Source organism: Protobothrops mucrosquamatus, unplaced genomic scaffold (assembly GCF_001527695.2).
Source record: "Protobothrops mucrosquamatus isolate PMUCROS unplaced genomic scaffold, P.Mucros_1.0 scaffold1433, whole genome shotgun sequence".
In the NCBI taxonomy this organism is placed as follows: domain Eukaryota; kingdom Metazoa; phylum Chordata; class Lepidosauria; order Squamata; family Viperidae; genus Protobothrops; species Protobothrops mucrosquamatus.
Genome location: NW_015387617.1, coordinates 110,492 through 132,496, shown reverse-complemented (window position 1 = coordinate 132,496; position 22,005 = coordinate 110,492). Strand labels below are relative to the sequence as shown.

At 45.6% G+C, this 22,005-nt stretch overlaps 1 protein-coding gene across 1 annotated transcript in view; it reads right to left on the bottom strand.

Annotated features, from left to right (window-relative positions):
• Positions 1-22,005, bottom strand: part of GRIK5 (glutamate ionotropic receptor kainate type subunit 5) — a 35,640-nt gene that overhangs the window by 5,506 nt on the left and 8,129 nt on the right. The window contains exons 6-15 of the mRNA XM_015821955.1: positions 20,868-20,921; positions 16,226-16,387; positions 14,415-14,567; positions 13,000-13,104; positions 11,421-11,528; positions 8,362-8,565; positions 6,394-6,507; positions 4,643-4,752; positions 3,714-3,887; positions 1,269-1,434 (exon numbers count right to left, since the gene is read on the bottom strand). Coding sequence (XP_015677441.1) covers positions 1,269-1,434; positions 3,714-3,887; positions 4,643-4,752; positions 6,394-6,507; positions 8,362-8,565; positions 11,421-11,528; positions 13,000-13,104; positions 14,415-14,567; positions 16,226-16,387; positions 20,868-20,921 — 1,350 coding nt within the window. The remainder of the gene's footprint in view (positions 1-1,268; positions 1,435-3,713; positions 3,888-4,642; positions 4,753-6,393; positions 6,508-8,361; positions 8,566-11,420; positions 11,529-12,999; positions 13,105-14,414; positions 14,568-16,225; positions 16,388-20,867; positions 20,922-22,005) is intronic.

Genomic DNA, 22,005 nt, shown 5'->3' with positions numbered 1-22,005 from the left:
TTACTTGCTGACTAACTGCGATGGCAAACTTTTTCCGAGGAATTTATAATCGAGGCATATATTTCTTCTCCTGCCTCCGGTTTATCTCCCCAGCAAACAGGCGTCCCTCAAAACGACGGGCAAATTGGTCTGTTTTTGCTTTGGCCTATCATTAGAATTATGAACCCTTTTGTTGTAGCAGAGTCAGGGAAATAAGGCAGCTTTTAAGAAACTCTTTTTTAAAAAAAAAAACAACAACACCCAAATTATACAAGCCAAGCTTTTCAAACACGGCAAGGCCTAGCCGGTCTCCTTGTTAAAAAATAACGGTGGCCTTGCAGACTGCAGCAAGCTGGGCTTTTTGGATCAGGATAAAAAAACCAATTTTCAGAGATCTGTGCAAAGCAGATGTAGGTTTTCCTTTTTCTGTCATCAAGGCCTGCCACCTTGTCTGATGATTGATTTCCCTTCGCTAATGTCTCTCGGAGTAGAGACGGCTGCTGTTACTATGGATACAGGTTGCCGAAGGAAGGAAGGAAGGAAGGAAGGAAGGAAGGAAGAAAGGAAGGAAGGAAGGAAGGAAGGAAGGAAGGAAGGAGGGAGGGAGGGAGGGAGGGAGGGAGGGAGGAAGGAAGGAAGGAAGTTCGAAGGAAGGAGATCAAGGGGTGGGGTGGGGAGGGGAGGAGAGGGTTGGGAAGAGGAGAGGAGAGGAGAGGAGAGGAGAGGAGAGGAGAAGAGAAGAGAAGAGAAGAGAAGAGAAGAGAAGAGAAGAGATCCTAGTAGACTGATCAATAGACAGATTCAATCATTATTTCAGCTGGGAAAGTGTGAGCTTCCTAGACCAAGCAAAATCCCCAAAACACTAGGGAATTCCTGGAAACTCGTCATTCAGACAAATCAGCCATCAACAGACACATAGAGATACACCACATCTGCACACCATTCGAAAGAGACAATAAAAAAAGCAAAGAAACAAAAAAGAGCAGAACGCACCCTCTCTAGCAGCCTACACCCAGATAAGAAGGAGTTAACACCAGACAAACAATCAAGCAGAAAACAATGCCCTCATCAAAACACTACAGGGGTGTACAACGGTGGCCTTCAGAACTAACACGTGCCGACAATGGAGAACTATGAATCAACATCACTTTTTCACTTCTTCAGGGAAACGATAAAAACTCCACCGTGCTCAACCGCCCGGTAGCCTCCATCGCCTACGATCGCAAGGGTTTGGAGCAGAGGGCCCTCAGCAGCCCAGTTGTACAAGGAAAAGAGAAAACAACACTCACCTGGAAAAAGGTCATGGTGGAACCGGCATGGATGGTGCCGTATTCGATGTTGGTTTGGTCAGCCAAGTCATCCGCCGATTCTATAGGCACCTCCATGCGCTGCACGGTGAGAAAGGCAGCAAGGTTGGCCGTGTAGGAAGAGATGATGATCAGAGTGAAGGCCCACCTTCGCAACAGCAACAAGGAAGCCCAGTTTGATTTTTTTTTTAGAGAGACAAGGACAAATCTCTACATTTCAACGTTCAACTTTTACTTAATGGGTACAAGTCTTGGCAAGACAACTCTTTCGATGTGTCTCCTAAGACGGCAGTTCTGAAAGCTTTCCGGCTTTGCAGTCCGGTGGCGGCGGTGGAGGAGAGGGGATGGATCTGCACAAATAGCGGGCGAGTGTGCTCACATGCGCAGCTCCATTTGCGCCAACGGTGAGCGTATGTGCCTACTGCTCGCACAAGGGGAGCTGTGCATGCTGGCGTGCTCGTCCATCACTTGTGTGGATCGGTTTCAAACAGGCCACAGCCCAGAGGTTGGGTACCCCTGTCCTAAGGCTTCCTGAGACAGTGAAAAAGGCACTTCTAATACAGCTGTGTTTGTCAGCCTTAGCAACTTGAAGATATCTGGACTTCAACTCCCAGAATTCCCCAGCCAGCATGGGACTAAGTGATTCGCTCAATGACTACATGGTTTGCTTAACAACCAGTGGCTAGTTTTATGACCCTTGTAAAAACAATAATTAAATCAAGTTGCGTCACATGTGACCTGATTAATGACTGCAATGACTTACAGTGGAAATTCTGGGGTCAACTGCGGTCATTAAGAGAGGACTACCTGCATTGAAAAAAGCTAGAGATATAAAACAATAATAAATTCGCGGTGAAGCCGACACTTTCTTAAGCAGTACAGATAATCCTCGACAACGGCACTGAAAAAAAATGACTCATGACCGTTTTTCACACTTACGACCATTGCAGCCTCCCCATGATCAAAATTCAGATGCTTTTTTTTATTTATTTATTTATATTTGGATTTATATCCCGCCCTTCTCCCGTAGGACTCAGGGCGGCTTGGCAACTGACTCACATTTATGACGGTCGCAGTGTCCCGGGGTCATGTGACCCTCTTTTGCCAACTTCTGACAATCAAAGTCAACGGGGCAAGGCAGACTCCCTTAACAATTGTGTTCCTAACTTAACTGCAACGACTCATTTAACAACTGTGGCAAGAAAGGTCCTAAAATGGGACAAAACGCACATAGCAAATGTCTCGCTTAGCGACGGAAAGCTCAGGTTCAATTGTGGTCGTATGTCGAGGACTATCTGCAATCTGCTCTTAACTGACAATTCAAAGTTGGACGCCGTTAAAAACTTAATTATAAGTCAATAAATGTTACTCAGGTTTTTGAAGGAAAGACGCAGCAACTTGGCACTCCAATAAAGAGAATTCATCATTTTTTTTAAAAAAAATTATTGCCTATTGCATCATGTCAAAACCAATATGCCCTTAATGTACAATCCCACAGATGAAGTGTTGTTCTCAGCAATTAAAAATGTTCCCCACTGATTAATCAACTAAAGTTTTAGTGCCAATTAAGCCACCAATTAAGGATTGCAAAGCTCATTAGTATTCCTTTAAAATCGCTGAAATCTGTAGGTGCTGGCATGATGTGTTTAAGAGGAGACTGTGTTCCAGAGTGGGGGAAAACAACCACCACCGTCCCCTAGACCAGGGGTGGGGAACCTTGGCTCTTTTAGGACTTGTGGACTTCAACTCCCAGAATTCCTGAGCAAGCATGCATGCTGGCTGGCTGGCTCAGGAATTCTGGGAGTTGAAGTCCACAAGTCCTAAAAGAACCAAGGTTCTCCACCCCTGTCCTACATATTAAATATTTCAAGGAAGATGGCAGATAAAACGATGGTGATTTTTCCAAACCTGTTGCAAATTCGACACAGCTGCTCCTCCCCTTACAACACTTTGTTTAGTGACCGTTCAAAGTTACAACAGCGCTGAAAAAAAGGCGACTTATGACCGTTTTTTCACACTGACGACTGTTGCAGTGTCCCCTAGGGTCACGTGATCAATTCAGACGCTTGGCAACTGACTCTTATTGATAACAGTCGCAGTGTCCCGGGATCACGTGATCCCCTTTGGCGACCGTCTGACAAGCAAAGTCAGCGTGGGAAGCCGGCTTCACTTAACAACCGTGCGACTGACTTAACAATCGCAATGATTCACTTAGCCACCGTGGCAAAAAAAAAAAAAAAAGGAAACGTCGTAAAACGGGGCCAAACTCCCTCAACAAATGTCTCACTTAGCCACAGAAAAGTTGGGCTCAATCTTGGTCGTGACTCAAGGGCTATCTGTACCCCATGCTGTCTTTTTTGGTAAGTTGTGTTCTGCACAATTTCTCTCCTTCAGACGGCTCGGTTGTTAAGTCGCACAGCTGCTTACCAGACCCCGCTGACGCAACGGGTGGAAAGCGCTCGTGGCATGATTTCAGATCCTTGTTGCATGAAGCCCCCGACTGGGAACCAGAGGCTGTTGCCCAGCGTGTACTGGTTTTCCAGGATGTTGTGACGCTCCCGGAGACAAGGATGAGGGTTGTACCATTCGTAAGGGCTCAGCCTGCGGAAGGAAGAAACACAGCTCACTTTTTTCCTTATTTATTTATTACATTTATACGCCGCCCTCCTTCCTTCTGCAAAATGGCTCTTCTAGCCTTGTTACTTTCAGCGGTCAGGCGTGAAAGATCAGGTCCTCCCGAGAAGGACGACTGACACTGATTTACACGGTAGTCCTCGTCTTAGGTGCTGGCATGATGTGTTTATAAGAGGAGACTGTGTTCCAGAGAGGGGAAAAACAACCATCACCATCTCCTAGACCAGGGGTGGGCAACCTTGGCTCTTTTATGACTCGTGGACTTCAACTCCCAGAATTCCTGAGCCAGCCATGCTGAGGAGAAAGGGAGAGGTTTCCAAGCTGAACCATGCTGGCTCAGGAATTCTGGGAGTTGAAGTCCACGAGTCATAAAAGAGCCCAAGGTTGCCCACCCCTGTCCTAACCTCATCCCTCAGGACAGGGTGGGAACTATGGCAACTTTATGACCTGTGGACTTCAACTCCCAGAATTCCTGAGCCAGCCGCGCTGAGGGAAAAGGGAGAGGTTTCCATGCTGAGCCATGCTGGCTCAGGAATTCTGGGAGTTGAAGTCCACGAGTCATGAAAGAGCCAAGATTGCCTACCCCTGCCCTACACATTAAATATTTCAAGGAAGGTGGCAGATAAAACGATGGTGATTTTTCCAAACCTGTTGCAAATTCGATACAGCTGGTCCTCCACTTACAACAGTTTGTTTAGTGACCGTTCATAGGGAGTACTTACCGAGCAGCTAGAAAGAGGACACAGCTGACTGCCAGATAGGCAAGAAGCATGAAAAGCCAAACAGCTGGGGAGAACGGGTCAAGGAAGGAGAAATAACCCGGTTTGCGTCCCTATTAAAAAATAAAAAAAAAAGATTAGAAGTTCACTGAAGTATTTCTGAATTTCCTAATAACAAGCATAGTTCCAAAGAGTGAATTGCATTAAATTAGTTTTTCCACAAACTTATCAACTTCTAGATGTGTGGATGTCTCTCGCTCTGTCTCTGTGTCTATATACCTCCAAATCATTCTTGACCCCTGTCAACTAAATAAGACAAGTCCTGGCACTGTTTTGAGATTTGTTTTGGAAATGATTTGCAATTGCCTTCTTCCGCTGGCCCAAACTCACCCGGTTAACTTGGTGTCCAAGGCAGGACTAGAACTCCCGCTGCTTTGGTTTTCTAATCCAGCGTCCTTAGTCCCTGCACCAAACTGGCTCTCTATGGGTGGACTTAAGTTTCAGAATTCCAGGCTGACTGGGGAATTCTAGGAGTTGAGGTCCATACAGTTGGAAGTTTCCAAGTTGAGGGACTTCCCGCCTTAAATATAGCATTTGTCAACGCTGCAAATACTGTATATTCTTGCTTTGACAATGTGCAGAACTGTCTGGTATATATATAGTTAAACCAGCAACTGGGGAAGAGGGAGGAGCATAAGGATAGCCTGGGAGAAAGAAACTGGAAGTAAATCACATCTTCCAAGTTGATTGGAAGATGTGAATCATGACCCTACAATAAGGGAGTGGAAAATGTTTGGAATGTTATGCGTAATGGAAGAGAAGCAGACCTAAGCATTCCACCATGCTGTGCTGACGTATTGTAACCTTAATAAATGCTTTTAGGAGAAAACATGCCTGAAAGTCCTTTTAAGTGTTTCGTTACTCAGACACTTGACAGTTTCGTTACTCAGACACTTGATTATGTTTAATAGGTGCCATTTTGTCGCCACGTGTTGACTCAATGGAACTGACGTTAAGGCAGGGGTGTCAAACTCAATTTCATTGAGGGCCGCATCAGCATTGCGGTTGCCCTTGGGGGGGCGGGGGTGTGTGGCCAGGGTGGGCGGCCTACTGGGTGGCTGTGGATGGAGTGGGTGTGGCCTACTGTGTGGGCGTGGCCAGCTCTACATCGTTCGCGTCAAGGGTGCCTGTGGGGGCCTGGGCAGGAGTGGGACAGATCTGAGGGTCTCTGGCAGAAGGGGGTGGGACCGGGGCAAGTGCCAAGGCATGGTCCACTGGAGGAGCCTTACAGCCTGCTGAAACCCCTCCGCCGGAGCCCATCAAGCTGGATATGTGAAGTAGGCGAGGGCCATTTGCTGGCCACTTCCAGGCGATGGTGCATTTCTTCATTCCTCACAAAGGGTGACACCTCCCCAGGGGGCTGACGCGGCAGGGGCTGGTTCCTTGCTGGTTCCAGACGGCCTTGTGGAGCTAAGACTGAATGAGTTTCAGCATAGATGGCCACCACAAAATTGTACATTGGCTCCCGGCCGGCCTGGACCAGGGCCAAGGCAGCAGGGGCCGTTCCCTCACTGTTTCCAGGATGGCTTCACGGGCCACATGAAACCACTTCGCGGGCCACGTCCGGCCCCCGGGCCTTGTGTTTGACATGTCTGCGTTAAGGCGTGGGGTGAGTGATCCCCACAGCGCTCTCCCCGATCGTCAGATAATCCCCCACTCTTCTTCCCTCCACTTGAAGGCGGAGTTGTACCTACCATGTGTACACGGTACAAGATGCTGATTCCCAAGGTCATGAAGGGCTTGGAGAAGTCAATGACCTTCTCCCGTTCGGCAGTGATGGTGAAGGCAGCCACCGCCAGATCGGCTTTCTGAAGGTCAAAGCACAGGAAACGTTAATTGTCTCACAAGACACAGAGACCGTCTACATTTTCATTGGCTGGCTGGAACCCAAGCAAAGACAAAAGCTAGTCCTCGACTTACGACAGTTCATTTAGTGACCATCCAAAGTTACAACAGCCCTGAAAAAAACTGACTTACGACTTAGTTTTTCAGACTGACAGCCGTTGCATCGTCCTCAGGGTCACGTGATCAAAATTCAGAGGCTTGGCAACTGACTCGTAGTTATGACGGCTGCAGTGTCTCATGATCCCCTTTTGTGACCTCCTGGACTAGCTAAATCAATGGGGAAGCCGGACTTACTTAACAACCCGCGTTACTAACAATGGCAGGGATTCACTTAACAACGGGGGCAAGACAGGTCGTGAAATGGGACAAAGCTCACTTAACAACTGCTTCGCTTAGCAGCAGAAATGTTGGGCTCAATTGTGGTCGTAAATCGAGGACTGCCTATATTCTTCAAAGGGAATGGGGGTCAATCGTGATGGACAATGTTTTTGCTGGAATCCACCATTTTGTGCTGTAAATGGGCGTTTATGTAAAAAAAAAAAGTCCCATAGCGAACAGTGGGCGCTTAACGACTGAGGCACTCACTTTACGACGCCATGTTTGCTTAATGACCATTGCAAAAAAAAAGGTCCTAAAATCAGGCATGGGATGACCTGCTTAACAACCATGACTTAGAACTGGAATTGCAGTCGTAAGTCAAGAACTACCCATATCAATTAATACAGGTAGTCCTCAATTGAGCCCAAAGTTTCTGTTGCTAAGTGAAGCACGTTTTGCCCTATTTTTATGACCTTTATGCCACAGTTCTTAAGTGAACCACTGCTATTGTTAAGTTAGTAACACGGTTGTAAAGTGGTTTCCCCATTGACTTGTAGGTTGCAAAAGAGGATCCTTGACCCCAGGACACTGCGATTGTCATAAATACGAATCAGTTGCTGAGCCTCTTGAATTTTGATCATGTGACCCTTGGGATTGCTGCAACAGTTGTAAGTGTGATAAACAGTCTTAAGTCGCTTTTTACAGTGCCGTTGTAATCTGAACAGTCACCCAACGAATAGTTGCAAGTTGAGGTTTATCTGTAATTTGATTATTTTAACTGCAACCATCAGATCTTGCCTGCAGAAATCTCAAAAACCACTAGAAAAGTGACAGAGAGATGCAGAAAAAAATACATATATCCCTTGGCTGCTTTCTTGTAGTTATCCAAATGAGTCCAGATCTGGTTCGCCTACTACTGAGTAATAGTGAGTCATTTTATAGACAGCCTTTCGGTGCAGGCTAAATGCACACACAAACAAATGTTCAACCCATTCAGATCCTCGAAGCAGAGATGCCGTTTTTGTTACTCTCTTTTGCGAGAAGAGAAAAAGCACAAACAAGCCGGCATCAGCTCCGCCAGAAGAAGCATCACGGAGAAAATATCCTAGCCAAGGTTGCTAGCAAATAGCTTTCTGCCTGCAGGGAGCTGTTATCAGATCTGTCTGCTTATTTATCGTTTTTTCTGCTGCTGCACGGAGCTGACGTTTGTGAGGGATAGGGGGGGAAAAGCACCATTAAGCTCACATTTTTCTGAAAAAAACAGAATTGAATAGCCATGCAGAATGGCCAGATCCACTTAGCTGCTGATGCACCAAACTGGCATGCATTGATCTGCCCCCAACCTTCATCCTTCAGCTTTGAGTAAGATTCTCGTTCCTAAAAGCAACTTGCTTTCCACATACAATTTTACAGTTAAGGACTGTCTGCTTAGTGGGAATTTTTGTAGGGGGAAAAAAAAAGGAGGGTGGGGGTGGGTGGGCTTTCCCTAACAGCCCTACCCTGTTGATGAGTTCTCCCACCATGCCAGTCCAAGATCCATTAGGTTCAGGCGCCCCATAAAGTCCATCTTCCACCAGTTTGATCTGGAAACGGAACTTAAGGATGTCGGCAAGCTCGTGAAGCATGTCCACGCAGAAGCCTTCGTACTGGGCGGCACCAGACAGTTCCTGGAAGTTTGGCCGACGCATCACGTACGGGTTCTCCTGTTAAGAGTGAAAGCCAGGATATAATATGAGGTAGCATGCACTGGCTGGGGAATTCTGGGAGTTGAAGTCCACAAGTCTTAAAGAGACCTTTGAGCTAGTAGATAACAGGCAACTGTCCTCCAGATCTGACGTATTTTTGACAGGAGAACCTCAAACCCAAATCAACTTCCACCTCAAGTATCCCAATAAAAGTCCAGGATTATTTTTGTTTCTGAAAAGCTGTTTATTGAATACATGGCCTGGTCAAGGCGAGGTAAAACTAATTCTAAAGTCCCAAGGCATCAGACCTTAGCATATAACAGTGGTGGCGAACCTATGGCACGCGTGCCAGAGGGGGCACTCGGAGCCCTCTCTGTGGGCACACGTGCCATTGCCCTAGTCTTGTCTCTCCCCGTGCCCCCCTCCTTACCAGCAGCCCCCCTGGAGGAGAGTCGCGCCCCAGCGTGGCCCACACGGAGCAGCACAGACAAGGACATGCAGCCAGGCAGCGTAGACAAGACTCTGCCCTCACACCCCATCGCGTACAGTTGATGCTGCGGGGCGCAGGCAGAGGGTGTGGCCGCCATGGCATTGCTGGACTGCCAGGGCAATCTGCGGCGGGCCCTGGAGGTGGTGAGTGGCCCTGCGGGCAGGCGGGGTGGGGACGGGGCAGGGAGCGGAGTGGGGACAACCCACCCCAGATGTCTATATAGCTCATGTAAACATCTTATCTTTGTTATGGGAACCGTCTGCTATCTTCTTCACACCTGCTAGAATGTCCTTGAACGGTTTCCATGCTGCAGACTCTCTGCAAGCTTCCGTAGAACTGGAGAGGTTTCGTTTCTCTAACTAACCCATTCAAAAGCAACACCTACCCATCCCCTTACTCTAATGGCAAGACGAAAACAGAGAGGCACGTAGCTGCCCAATTTTCCCTCTTGACACATACGTAATATTCCTCCTTCTTCCTATTTTCCCCCCACAAAAACAACCCAGTGAGGTGGTTGGGTTGAGAGTAGGAGACTGGCCCAAAGTCACCCAGTTGGCTTTCATGGATAAGGCGACACTAGAACTCAGAGTCTGCTGCTGATTGGCCCCAAGTCCCCCAGCCACCTTTCATGTCTAAGGCAGGACTAGAATTCACTGTCTCCTGGTTTATAGCCCAGCACCTTAATCGCTAGGCCAGGGGCAGGCAGCCTTGGCTCTTTTATGACTCGTGGACTTCAACTCCCAGAATTCCTGAGCCAGCCGTGCTGAGGGGAAAGGGAGAGGTTTCCAAGCTGAGCCATGCTGGCTCAGGAATTCTGGGAGTTGAAGTCCACGAGTCATGAAGGGGCCAAATTTTTCCCCATGCTGGCTCAGGAATTCTGGGAGTTGAAGTCCACGAGTCATGAGGGGGCCATAGTTCCCCCATGCTGGCTCAGGAATTCTGGGAGTTGAAGTCCACGAGTCATGAGGGGGCCATAGTTCCCCCATGCTGGCTCAGGAATTCTGGGAGTTGAAGTCCAGGAATCATAAAAGAGCCAAGGTTGCCTACCCTTGCACTAGACTAGGCCAAACTGACTCGCTGAAGTTATCTAAGGAGAAGAGTTGCAGCAGACAGTGGATAGGGTTACTATTCCTTTTTCACAGCCCTTCCCTCTTTCTCTTCCTCTATTTCTCTCTTTCCCTTCCCATTCATCAGCCGACTAGAGGAAGGAGCCATGTTTCCCCCCCCAATAAATCTGTCCTGACCATTTACACAACACTTCTGAAATTAGTTCAAGAGCGCCCAGTCTCTGCCTCTATTCTGTCCTCAATATTCTGATGAATGTTTTAGAGGAATCGGCCGCACCCCTCCACATCATAACAACCCAACAATCTGCGCCTTTTGTTTCTCTGTGCCCACTCCTATGCAGAAGGACCCGCACCTCTTTTGTGCATGAAAATCACAGTCGCAATCACGGCTCTTCACTAATTTGCCTGATTCTTTTTTTTTTTCCCCTCCTCAACTGAAGCATGCTTGCCATCAGTCCATTGTTGGGAAGCGCATGCCAGACATTAATTATTGTTTGCCCATCACAACCACCATCTCATTTTTAACCTAAGATGAGCCGGAAGAGTTTGACCATTTCAAGCAGCCGTTTCAACGATTTCTTTGGAAGTGAAGAACTAGTGCAAACTATTTGGAGAAAGTCTTCACTATATAAATATGAAGTATGCCACGATGTAAAAAAAGATGTTGAGGCTCTAGAAAGAGTGCCGAGAAGAACAACAAAGATGTTTAGGGGGCTGGAGGCTAAAACATAAACGAAGAACGGTTGCAGGAATTGGGTATGTCTAGTTTAATGAAAAGAAGGACCAGGGGTGACAGGATAGCAGCGTTCCAATATCTCAGGGGTTGCCATAAAGAAGAGGGGATCAATCTATTTTCCAAAGCAGGAGCGGAAGCAACAGATGGAAATTAATCAAGGAGAGAACTAAAGAGAACAGACACATTTTTTTGCTGTGGGAGCCTCATTTTCCCACCTGAAAAATTAAACAAGCTAAAACTCCTTTGTGTTTACATCTCCAGGGGCCCAGTTATCCTTCGCATGCTTGGTTGACTTTCACTGAGTCATCTACACCAGGGGTCCCCAACCCCCAGTCTGTGGACCAGTACCGGGCCGCAGCATGCCAGCAACCGGTCCACACAAACAAGCAAAGGCCCACCCGTGGGATGCAGGCAGCACACAAAAACATACATCCTCCAGTCCGCAAAAAAAACCTCTCTCCAAGGAACCGGTCCCTGGTGCCCAAAAGGTTGTGGACCTCTGATCTACACAACTATTTAAACCCTGCTTTTAAAAAGATGGAGAAATATCATTAAAGAGTAAGGCAAGGAGGGCACTTACCAAGATGGTGGTGACCACCAGGGTCTTGTTGGCAAGGCTCTCTGAGGCATTGATATCCAACGTTGTGGCGTTCATTGCAAGCGTTTTGTTCGAGTACCACACCCCAATCTGTTGAGACAGAAGCCAGAGTTATAGATTCTTGCTAGATTTATCCTGCGTACAGATAGTCTTGGATGTATGACCACAATCAAACCCAGCACTGACTCTGGCCCCATTTTACGACCTTTCTTGCCATAGCTGTGGACAGAAAGTAAATCACTGCAGTTGTTAAGTGTGTAACCCAGTTGCTAAGTGAACCTGGCTTCTCCATTGACTTGGCTTGTCACAAGGTCACAAAAGGGGATCACGTGACCCCGGGACGCTACAACCATCATAAATCTGAGCCGGTTGCCAAGCATCCGAATTTTGATCACCTGACCCTGGGGATGCTGCAACAGTCATAAATGTGAAACATGGTGATCACTGTCAGGTCCCCAAATCCTTATTGTCTCCCTTTCATATATATATTCTTGTGCTTTGCTTTGGGGCCTGCCATTTAACTGGGGGGGGGGTTGTGCTTTCGCTTGGGGTGACTTCCGCTTTCTGCTTTCCTTCTTCCACCTCTGTCCACTTGAGAAAGGAATGTGTCTCCCTTATGGGGAGAGAGTTACAGAGAAACGAAAGCTGGAGAAGACCTTGAGATGTTGAGACCCTAGAAAGAGTACAGAGAAGAGCAACAAAGATGATCAGGGGACTGGAGGCTAAAACATACAAGGAACGGCTGCTGGAATTGGATATGTCTAATTTAATGAAGAGAAGGACGAGGGGGGACATGATAGCAGTGTTCCAGTCTCTCAGGGGCTGCCCCAAAGAAGAGGGAGTCAGGCTATTCTCCAAAGCGCCTGAAGGCAGGACGAGAAGCAACGGATGAAAACTAATCAGAGAGAGAAGCAACCTAGAACTAAGGAGAAACTTCCTGACAGTTAGAACAATTAACCAGTGGAACAACCTGCCTCCAGAAGTGGTGAATGCTCCAACATTGGACGTTTTTAAGAGACTGGACAGCCAATGGTCCAGGGGGTTGGACTAGATGACTTCCAAGGTACTACTACTACTACTACTACTACTACTACTACTACTACTACTTATTATTATTATTATTATTATTATTATTATTATTATTATTATTATTATTATTATTATTATTATTATTATTATTATTATTATGCGTGCCAACTGCGCCAGTTACCTGCTCATTGTGCCACCTGTGGATTGGCTGGATTTCAAATGGACATTATGACTTTGGTGGGAGGAGGACTATTGTTAGCTTAATTACACTGTTTGCACGGGGTTTTCCCCAGATCTTGCCTTGACTTCCTTACTGTCACTGCCCCCTAATAAAAGCTTCCTTTTGGGACAATGCCTGTTTCAAGAGTTCTGCTTTCTTGGGTGGTTAGCTGAGGTGGGCCCTTACAATCAGTTTGGTCAGTGCCGTTGTGACTTTGAACAGTCACAAAACGAATGGTTCTTAAGTCGAGGACTACCTGTGATCTCCTTTGCAAAAACAGATCGCCCTAAGCTCAAGCTCTAATCGTCTTACCTCCCGGTGTCCGTGTCGACCTTTTTCCAGAATTCTCAGGGTATAATTCGTTCTTTGACCCTTGCTGTTGAATTCCACGTGTCCCGTCAGCCCGTCATACTCTACCTAGCCAGGGATGGAGAGACAGAGGAATGGGGTGCAAATCGAAGAAGACAGAGAGAAGAACACAGGAGAATGGGAGTGAGGCAGGGCCCAAACTGGTTCACAAGTTATAATTAGCTTGAGGAGGAAGAACTCTGGATCCTTTCATCTCCCAAATAAGGAAAGGGACTATCCCGTGTCCTAGGGCAGGGGTAGGCAACCTTGGCTCTTTTGTGACTCGTGGACTTCAACTCCCAGAATTCCTGAGCCAGCCATGCTGAGGGGAAAGGGAGAGGTTTCCATGCTGGCTCAGGAATTCTGGGAGTTGAAGTCCACCCATCTCCGAGTGGCCAAGGTTAAGAAATACAGGCCTAGGACAGGGGTAGGCAACCTTGGCTCTTTTATGACTCGTGGACTTCAACTCCCAGAATTCCTGAGCCAGCCATGAGGGAAAGGGAGAGGTTTCCATGCTGAGCCATGCTGGCTCAGGAATTCTGGGAGTTGAAGTCCACAAGTCATGAGGGGGCCATAGTTCCCTCATGCTGGCTCAGGAATTCTGGGAGTTGAAGTCCACAAGTCATAAAAGAGCCAAGGTTGCCTACCCCTGTCCTAGATCAGTGTTCTTCAAACATGGGCACTTTCAGACTTGTGGACTTCAACTCCCAGAATTCCTCAGCCAGTCCACAAGTCTTAAAGTGCCCATGTTCGGAGACCACTGACCTAGGACATGCGATAGTCTGGCTGGCTGAGGAATTCTGGGAGTCGAAGTCCACACGTCTTAAAATGGCCATGTCCTAGCCAGTGACCTAGGAAATTTGACCTAGGAAATTCACTGAGGAATGGATGGCTGAAGAATTCTGGGAGCTGAAGTCCACAAGTCTTAAAGGGGTCAAGTTTGGAGACCCCTGTCCTAAATTGTGCCACAGAAATCTGGTAGTAAAATAGTCTTAGAGGGTTTTTTTCCCCCTCTTGCCAATACAACTGTATTGTCATGTTTGGACAATATAATTAACACAATCGGCAGCTAGATTCACCCAAAATGCTAAATTTGGATAGTTTTATCTCTGGGTGACCGAATTGTGCACATCCACTTCGTTGAATAAATTTGCCATTCATTGTTGCAAGGGCAGCAAAGTCAGTGGTCACATTTCTCTTAGGGGACCTGCGAGCAATTGGCGTATTTGCTCCAGCTGAGAACATCTGACCTTTGTTTGGGCAAATCGAACAAGACAGACATCAACGCTTACACAATCATGTCACATATTTCCATGTTTTGTTTTGCTTTTTCAAAAAGGGAGGAGGGAACTGTCGCGCTAGGAGCAGCAGTGTCTCACCATGCGCAGATAGTTCATCAGACTGGTTCCATGTTGCCAGATGTTAGCTGATGTGCAAGCCAGGGGCTTAACCCCAATCTCCTGGCTACGGTTCAATTCCCGCACGGCACTCACAACCACATGTACTGCGTCAAACATGAGGGCTGCTGATAGCTGGAGGGGAACAAAAATAATTTGGCTGCTGCTAATTATGGCATTCGGCAGGGGGAGGGGCACAGACAGTGGCACCTCCTTGCTACCCTGTTCTTCCAAAGCTATTCTTGCTTTGGCTACCACACTAAAACATCTGTGCAGCTGCAGAGGTGGGTTGGGTGAGTCAGATAGTAAGCGTGGATGTGCTCCACCAGGATGAAGTCAACCCGATCTTGAACAATTTCTCAAAGTCAACAGTGGAGGAGTGTTTATCCTGAAGCTCAGCTGAACAGAAATAATTTTAGTTAGAAGCAGTTAGGAATCTAGGCAGTTAAGAATATGTCTTCCTGGCTGACCTCAGCTGTGTTCTTCAACCCAACATCCTTTATTCCTCAACCCATCCTTCCTCAACCCAACATCATTGTTCCTTAACTCAATAATCCATCTTTTCTCAACCCAGTATCTTTTGTTTCTCAACCCAACAATCCACTCTTCCTCAACCCAACATCTTTTGTTTCTCAACCCAACAATCCACTCTTCCTCAACCCAACATCCTTCCTTCAGCTGTTATGTTGAGGACAGCTGAAGTCCATCAAAAAGACATAGATTCCCAACTACATAGATTCCTAACTTCATTTGTCTTCAACCCAACATTCTTCAGAAGTTAAAACAATTTCCAACTCAGAATTTCAGCCAATGTCAAAAATGAACACCTATCAAAGATATCTGAAAAGCATAAGGTGGGGAAATCTCGTCCAATGAATAGCTGTGCAAACAAACCCTTGCTTATTTACAATGTCATATTAATTTCCATCTTCAAGACAACAGTCATTGTTTTAGAAATTAAGAAGACTTTGTTTTTCTTCCTCTTCCTCTTAATGAGCTAGAAATTATGACATATAAGGGACTGAGAAAAGCTAACTCTAACTTCGGACCAAGGTGACTTTTTTACAGGCCTTTTAATTGCCTGCCAAGTTTATTTAATAATATTAGAGGCTCAATTGATTTCCATATAGGAAGAAATTGAAAACAGAGTCAGGGAAGGTTGAGGCTAACGATCCCATTGTCTTTTGTATAGAATTGAGCTTAGGCTCCCAAACAGACATTTAGAAAAGTGGGTTCTTGTCACCAGCAAATGACAATAGCTGACAAACCCATCACAGATCTGCAGACATTCCTTTCTAAAGCTTCTGACGGTCATAATTCTCCAAAGAGAAGGATGATGGATATTCATTTACCCTCCCCAAACATGCCAAATATGTAGGAGTTTCCAAACTTGGCAACTTTTAAGACTTGTGGATTTCAACTCACAGAATTCCTCAACTGGTTGTTGAAGATGAGGAAGTTGAAGTCCACAAGTCTTAAAGTTGCCAGGTTTGGAGAACCTTGATGTAGAGCAGGGATCCTCAAACTTGGCCAATTTAAGACTTGTGGATTTCAACTCCCAGGATTCTGGGAGCTGAAGTCCACAAATCTTAAAGTGGCCAAGTTTGAGGACCCCTGATGTAGAGGAACCCAAAGGTTATTATGACTCAGTGGTTGCTATTCTGTAGCGCCCTTTGTAAGAAGAGATGTGCCGTCTTTTCAAATCCCCCGGTCCTTATTTAGCTAGAAAATCTTTCCCACTCATGCACCCGTATTGTCCTCTCTCCTTCCCCCTGCTGGATTGTCACACTTACCGCCGGTCCTGGATAAAGATTGAGTTCACAGTTCTCCCGCCATGACATGTTGAGGCTACGGACAAATTCCAGGTAGAAAGGGTGGCTGGTGTTGAACATGGAGAAGCCCAGGATGTTGGAATGTTCATCCACAATTCCATCCAAGTGCAAGATTGGGAAGTCCTGGAAGGATTGTGAAGGTGTTAGTGGGCCCTTCCTCTTTAACATACATTTGAAAAGTCAACGGAGATCAGCCTGGGAAAATGCTCTAGGAGAGACTTCCAAGGAGAAACATGGAAGACAATGTAGAAATCAGTGCTATGATGCCATTACACATAATCCTCGACTTACATCTCTTCGTTTAGAGACCATTCAAAAAAAGTGAACCCTGAAAAACGTGGATTACGACTAGTCCTCACACTTATGACTCTTTCAGCATCCCCACTGTTCCGTGATCAAAATTCGGCTGCTTGGCAACTGCTATGTATGCACAATGGTTGCAGCATCCCAGGGGTCATGTGATTGCCATTTGTGATCATCCCAGCTGGCCTCTGACCAGCAAAGTCAACGCGGGAAGCCAGATTCGCTTAACGCCTGCATGATTCACTTAACAACTATGGCAAAGAAGATTGTATGAACAGAACAGAACAGAACAGAAATTCTGATCCCAACGTGGCAGTATGTTTATTTCATGGTCCCTGATTCCTTGGGATCGCTCCAGGAAGGAAGGAAGGATCACAAAGGCAAAATGATTGTAAAACAATCAAGCCAATAAAGTATTTGGCATCCCTCCAGGGTGAGAGGGAGATAAATTGCCTAAAATAAAGATAAATCAGTGTCCCCCCTCACCTGAAAAACACATCCATCAGTGGCTAAGAAATCTGGTGAAGATGTAATCAGAACAAATGGAAGACTCTGATTTTACATTACCTCAATGGCATCCCGTCTTGATATCAAATTTAACTCATCTATGATTTATCACCTGGCAAGTGGAAGTGTCTCAGACCGACACATCCTGACCACATAGGCATTCGAGGGAATATAGGAACGTTACTATAGGAACCATACTACAAAACAGATGTTGAGAGTTTGGAAAAAAAATCAGAGAAGAGCAACTAAGATGACCAAAGGCCTGGAGGCTAAAACATATGAAGAACGGCTGCAGGACTTGGGTTTGGCTAGTCCAGGGGTAGGCAACCTTGGCTCTTTTATGACTCGTGGACTTCAACTCCCAGAATTCCTGAGCCAGCATGGCTCAGCTTGGAAACCTCTCCCTTTCCCCTCAGCATGGCTGGCTCAGGAATTCTGGGAGTTGAAGTCCAGGAGTCATGAAGGGGCCAAGGTTGCCTACCCCTGGGCTAGTCTAAAGAAAAGAAGAAACAGGGGAGACACGATAGCAGTGTTCCAGTATTTGAGGGGCTGCCACAAAGGAGAGGGGGTCATGTTATATATAAATGACATGCTTTCTCCAGACTTAAGGAGATGTAAAACCCAAGATCCATTCTTTAAGTGTGGGAGTAATTAAAATAGATATATATTTAATTTAACAGCAATTGGATTTAAATATAAGCCTAAATTAAATCAGGCATAGCTTCTGTCAGCCTCCCACACGTTTCTTCAACCTGCCCACCCGCCTTTCTGGAGGATGGATCCCCCATCAGAGTAATAATCACTGTTGAACTGTCACGATGGGTCATATTTGCTGCCTGTTAATTTAGTCCACACAACGATGATGTCATCATAAAGCATTGGGGGGGATTAAAGTCTGACATTTCGGCGGCATCATTTTTAGCTTTGACCCTCTCTGCATCTCAAACAGAAAAAGAGGATCCAATCAGCTATAAAGACACTGCAAGGAAGGGATAGCGTGGTTTATTAATCTGTAACACTCATCTACTCATCAAAAAGCATTAACTGTCTTTCCAAACATAAAATTAATCCAGTGTTTCTCAACCTTGACAACTTGAAGATGTGTGGACTTCAACTCCCAGAATTCTGGGAGTTGAAATCCACACATCTTCAAGTTGTCAAGGTTGAGAAACACATGCTAGACACATACATAAAGAGAGAGAGAGAGAGACATAAATTAATGCAACTGTATAAAGTCATAAATGTAACTGAATTCTATTAACAGACTATTGCTATCTTTCGATGCAGATTTAAAAAGCCAACCCCTACCCCTGAAATGTAACATATATAAGATAAATCTAAAAGATGACATGGTCGTATTTTGGTTCTCAGGGTTTTTTTTTAAGCTGTCTTTGGAAAAGGCGCACAAATCTGAGATATCTAGGGGAGAAAAAGAATAAACACAGACTATATCTATATATCTATATCTATATATCTGTTTTCTGAGGTTTTCGCGGGTGTTTGTAGAAGCATGAAGCTGAAGACACCAGCCTGAAGATGACGAATGTGACTTCGTCGAAACGTCGCCAAGACACTTCCAATTTTACGTGGGAGAAAACCCGAATATCCAAAGACCTACATCTATATATCTATATCTATATCTAGATATATATAGTCTGTCTCTATCTATCTATCTATCTATCTATCTATCTATCTATCTATCTATCTATCTATCTATCTATCTATCTATCTATCTATCTATCTCTATCTCTATCTCTATCTCTATCTCTATCTCTATCTCTATCTCTATCTATCTATCTATCTATCTATCTATATCTATATCGAGAGAGAGAGAGAGAGAGAGAGAGAGAGAGAGATTTTTTTGTAAAAAAAAAAAAAAAAAGGTGCCGGAACTCACATACGTCATACAACCCGCCTTGCCTACCCTACAAGGTTCCATCCCAAAAATGGTGTCGGAACTCCATTCTGGGCATTCTATGACAAAAAAAGCCCTGGATATAGATATATAAAAGGAATTTACATTTCTCTGTTTTGCTGATTAGATTGGAAATCAGGTTTTATTTAAATAAATTAGGGTTATTTAAGCAGTACAGCATCCCTCCTACACTGCACCAGGCACCTGTGTTTTGACCACACGTTATAATTCAGGCTGGTTGTTCCAGTCTGCTTAACAGCCTTAACTGCAAGCCGCCCGGAGCTTATACATTCTCCTCTGACACACTGCCCTGAAGCAATGAGTCTTGGAAACCTTTTAGAGTTGTCGTTTTGCAATGCTAAGTAGAGCCACGCAGCCCTTCAGATGCAATTCCCAAAGATGCTTAGGAACACACAGGGCACGAACAGAGCGTCAGTCTGCAACTCCTTAAAGCAGCTGTGTCTTTTCGTGGGAAGAGTCTAGAAAAAGAGGCAGCTGCTTTAAGGAGTTGCTAGGACAGTGGTTCTCAACCTGTGGGTCGGGACCCCATTTGGGGTCAATTGACCATTTCACGGGGGTCGCCAAGCAAGGCTGTCCGCCATTTTTTTTGTCTGCCATTTTTTTTGTCTGCCATTTTTTTCCCCTTTTCTGGCGGGTGCCTTACCTCCCTTGGGCTGGGCCAGCTGGTGGTCGGCCTGCTCCGTCTCTGCCACTTGCCAGCTACGCCTTGGCCGGTGCAGGGGGCGGAACCACGCATGTGCGGCGCTCCCGGGCAGGGAAAGTCCTCGACTTATGACCAGTTGGGTAGTCCTTGACTTACGACCGGTTTAGTCCTCGACTTACAGGGCTGCTTCCCTATCTAGAAAGGTTTAGTCCTCGTCGTACAACCGGTTGGGGTCGCAGCATTAAAAAGATTGAGAACCACTGTGCTAGGAGGTACAACCTTTATACTCTTGAAATTTAATATGGGCAATGCACTCTCTTTAATATTGAGGAAGCGGTGAAAAATAAGCATCAATCCAGATTTTTTTTTAAGAGACCCTACCCCATAGGAAGCAGTCTGATATTGAAGTTTGAAGAGGGAAGATATACTGCTGTAGCTACCTAGCTTTTTTTTTTTTTTTTTACATTAAGCCAGTGTTAGCGTAAACCTTGGTAGCTTTAAGACGTGTCGACTTCAGCTCCCAGAATTCCCCAGCCAGCATGCAGAATTCTGGGAGTTGAGGTCCTGATATCTTAAAGTGGCCGTGATTGAGAAACTCTGCTCCAGATGGATTGGGGTAACAATTCCCAGCATTCTGGTTTGTTCATTGTACTGGCCAGGAATTGTGGGAGCTGTCACCTAAGTCAGTGTTTCTCAACCTTTAGCATCTTAAAGTTGCAGGCTGGCTGGGGAATTCTGGGAGTTGAAGTCCACATGTCTTAAAAGCTGCCAGGGTTGAGAAGCTCTGAATTAAGCAATGGAAGCTTTGCTAAACCATGGCAATTCTTAGCCACGGAATGAAAAAGGGCTGTTGTTGAACCTGGAATCAGGGCTAGTCTTAGCCAAATGTAAGAATAATAATAATTTTATTGCCACTTTGAAAGTACACCAATCGGCATACATCAAAATGAAATTTCGTTGCATACAGCTCTCAAAGGGTCACCACCTCCGATATACACTCCTTGTTCGTGGCCAGCTCAAGTTACAGATCTTCCATTTTAGTCTCTAGGGAGCGAACGATGGCAAACAGGACGAATGTTAAGAATAGCGTACTTAATAATGAGACCAGACCAGCCAGGACTCTTCTGCATAGAAACCATGAATCCTAGCTCTTTTGAGGAGTCAAAAATGGGATCAGATTCTGTTCACAAGCTCAGCTTGGTCAAGATACTAACCATGGTTGTCAGGATGTACTTGTAGAAGGCAGATGTCATCCCCAACTCTGAAGCCTGGAGAAAAAGGCATTGTGCCAGAATTAACAACGAGAACATCTCAATTGCTTGACAACAAGCTAGGCAAGCTGAGGACACCAGAAAATGTGCTGAGAAATTTGATATGGATGATTGGTGGGTTCTAAAACCGGCCAGGTCACAAACTGCTGGACTGGTTTGTCCTGACTTACACTCTGTTCCAGCTGTTTTAAACATAGCCAGGTGAGTAAGAGTTTTACGCCCTTCAGGTGAATCTCAAAATAGGTATAAAAATGTTGATACTTTGGTCCTACTAAGGTTTATACCAGGTGTGTCCAACCTGCGGCCCATGGGCCACATGCAGTCCTGAAGAACTAATAATATAATAAAAATATTTAAACATTTAGGAAGTGTGTTATCTATATACATTAACTATATTATGTATTTTATATGCAGCCCAAGATAATTCCTCTTCACTCAGTGCGACCCAGGCAAGGCTGTAGACTTCAACTCCCAGAATTCCTGAGCCAGCTTGGCTGGCTCAGGGATTCTGGGAATTGAAGACCACCGGTCGTAAAGGAGCCATAATTGCCCACCCCTGGTCTAGGAGTTAAGGCAGTAGGCTAGAAACCAGGAGACTGTGATTTCTAGTCCTGCTTTAAGCATGAAAACTGGCTGGGTGACTTTGGATCTATCACCTGGAGACTGTGAGTTCTAGTCCCGCCTTAGGAATGAGAGCTGCCTGGATGACTTTGGGCCAATTACCAGGAGACTGTGAATTCTAGTGCTGCCTTAAGCATGAAAAAACCCCAGCTGGATGATTTGGGGCCAGTCCCTCTATCTCTCTCAGTCCAATCCACCTCGTAGGATTGTTGTGGGGAAAATAGGAGGAGAAAAGAGAATTAAGTAAATTTGACACTTTGAGTTATTTCAGCTGGCAGGACTGGCCTAAGGGGTATTTTAAATTTGGTTTTTAAATAATTTTAAAATAAAAGAAAGGCCTATATTAATATTTTATTTTAACCACATTTTAAATTTGTATATTGTATTGTTATTCTGTTTTAAACTGGCTGTAAGCCGCCCTGAGTCCACTAGGAGAAGGGCGGGGTATAAATGCGATTAA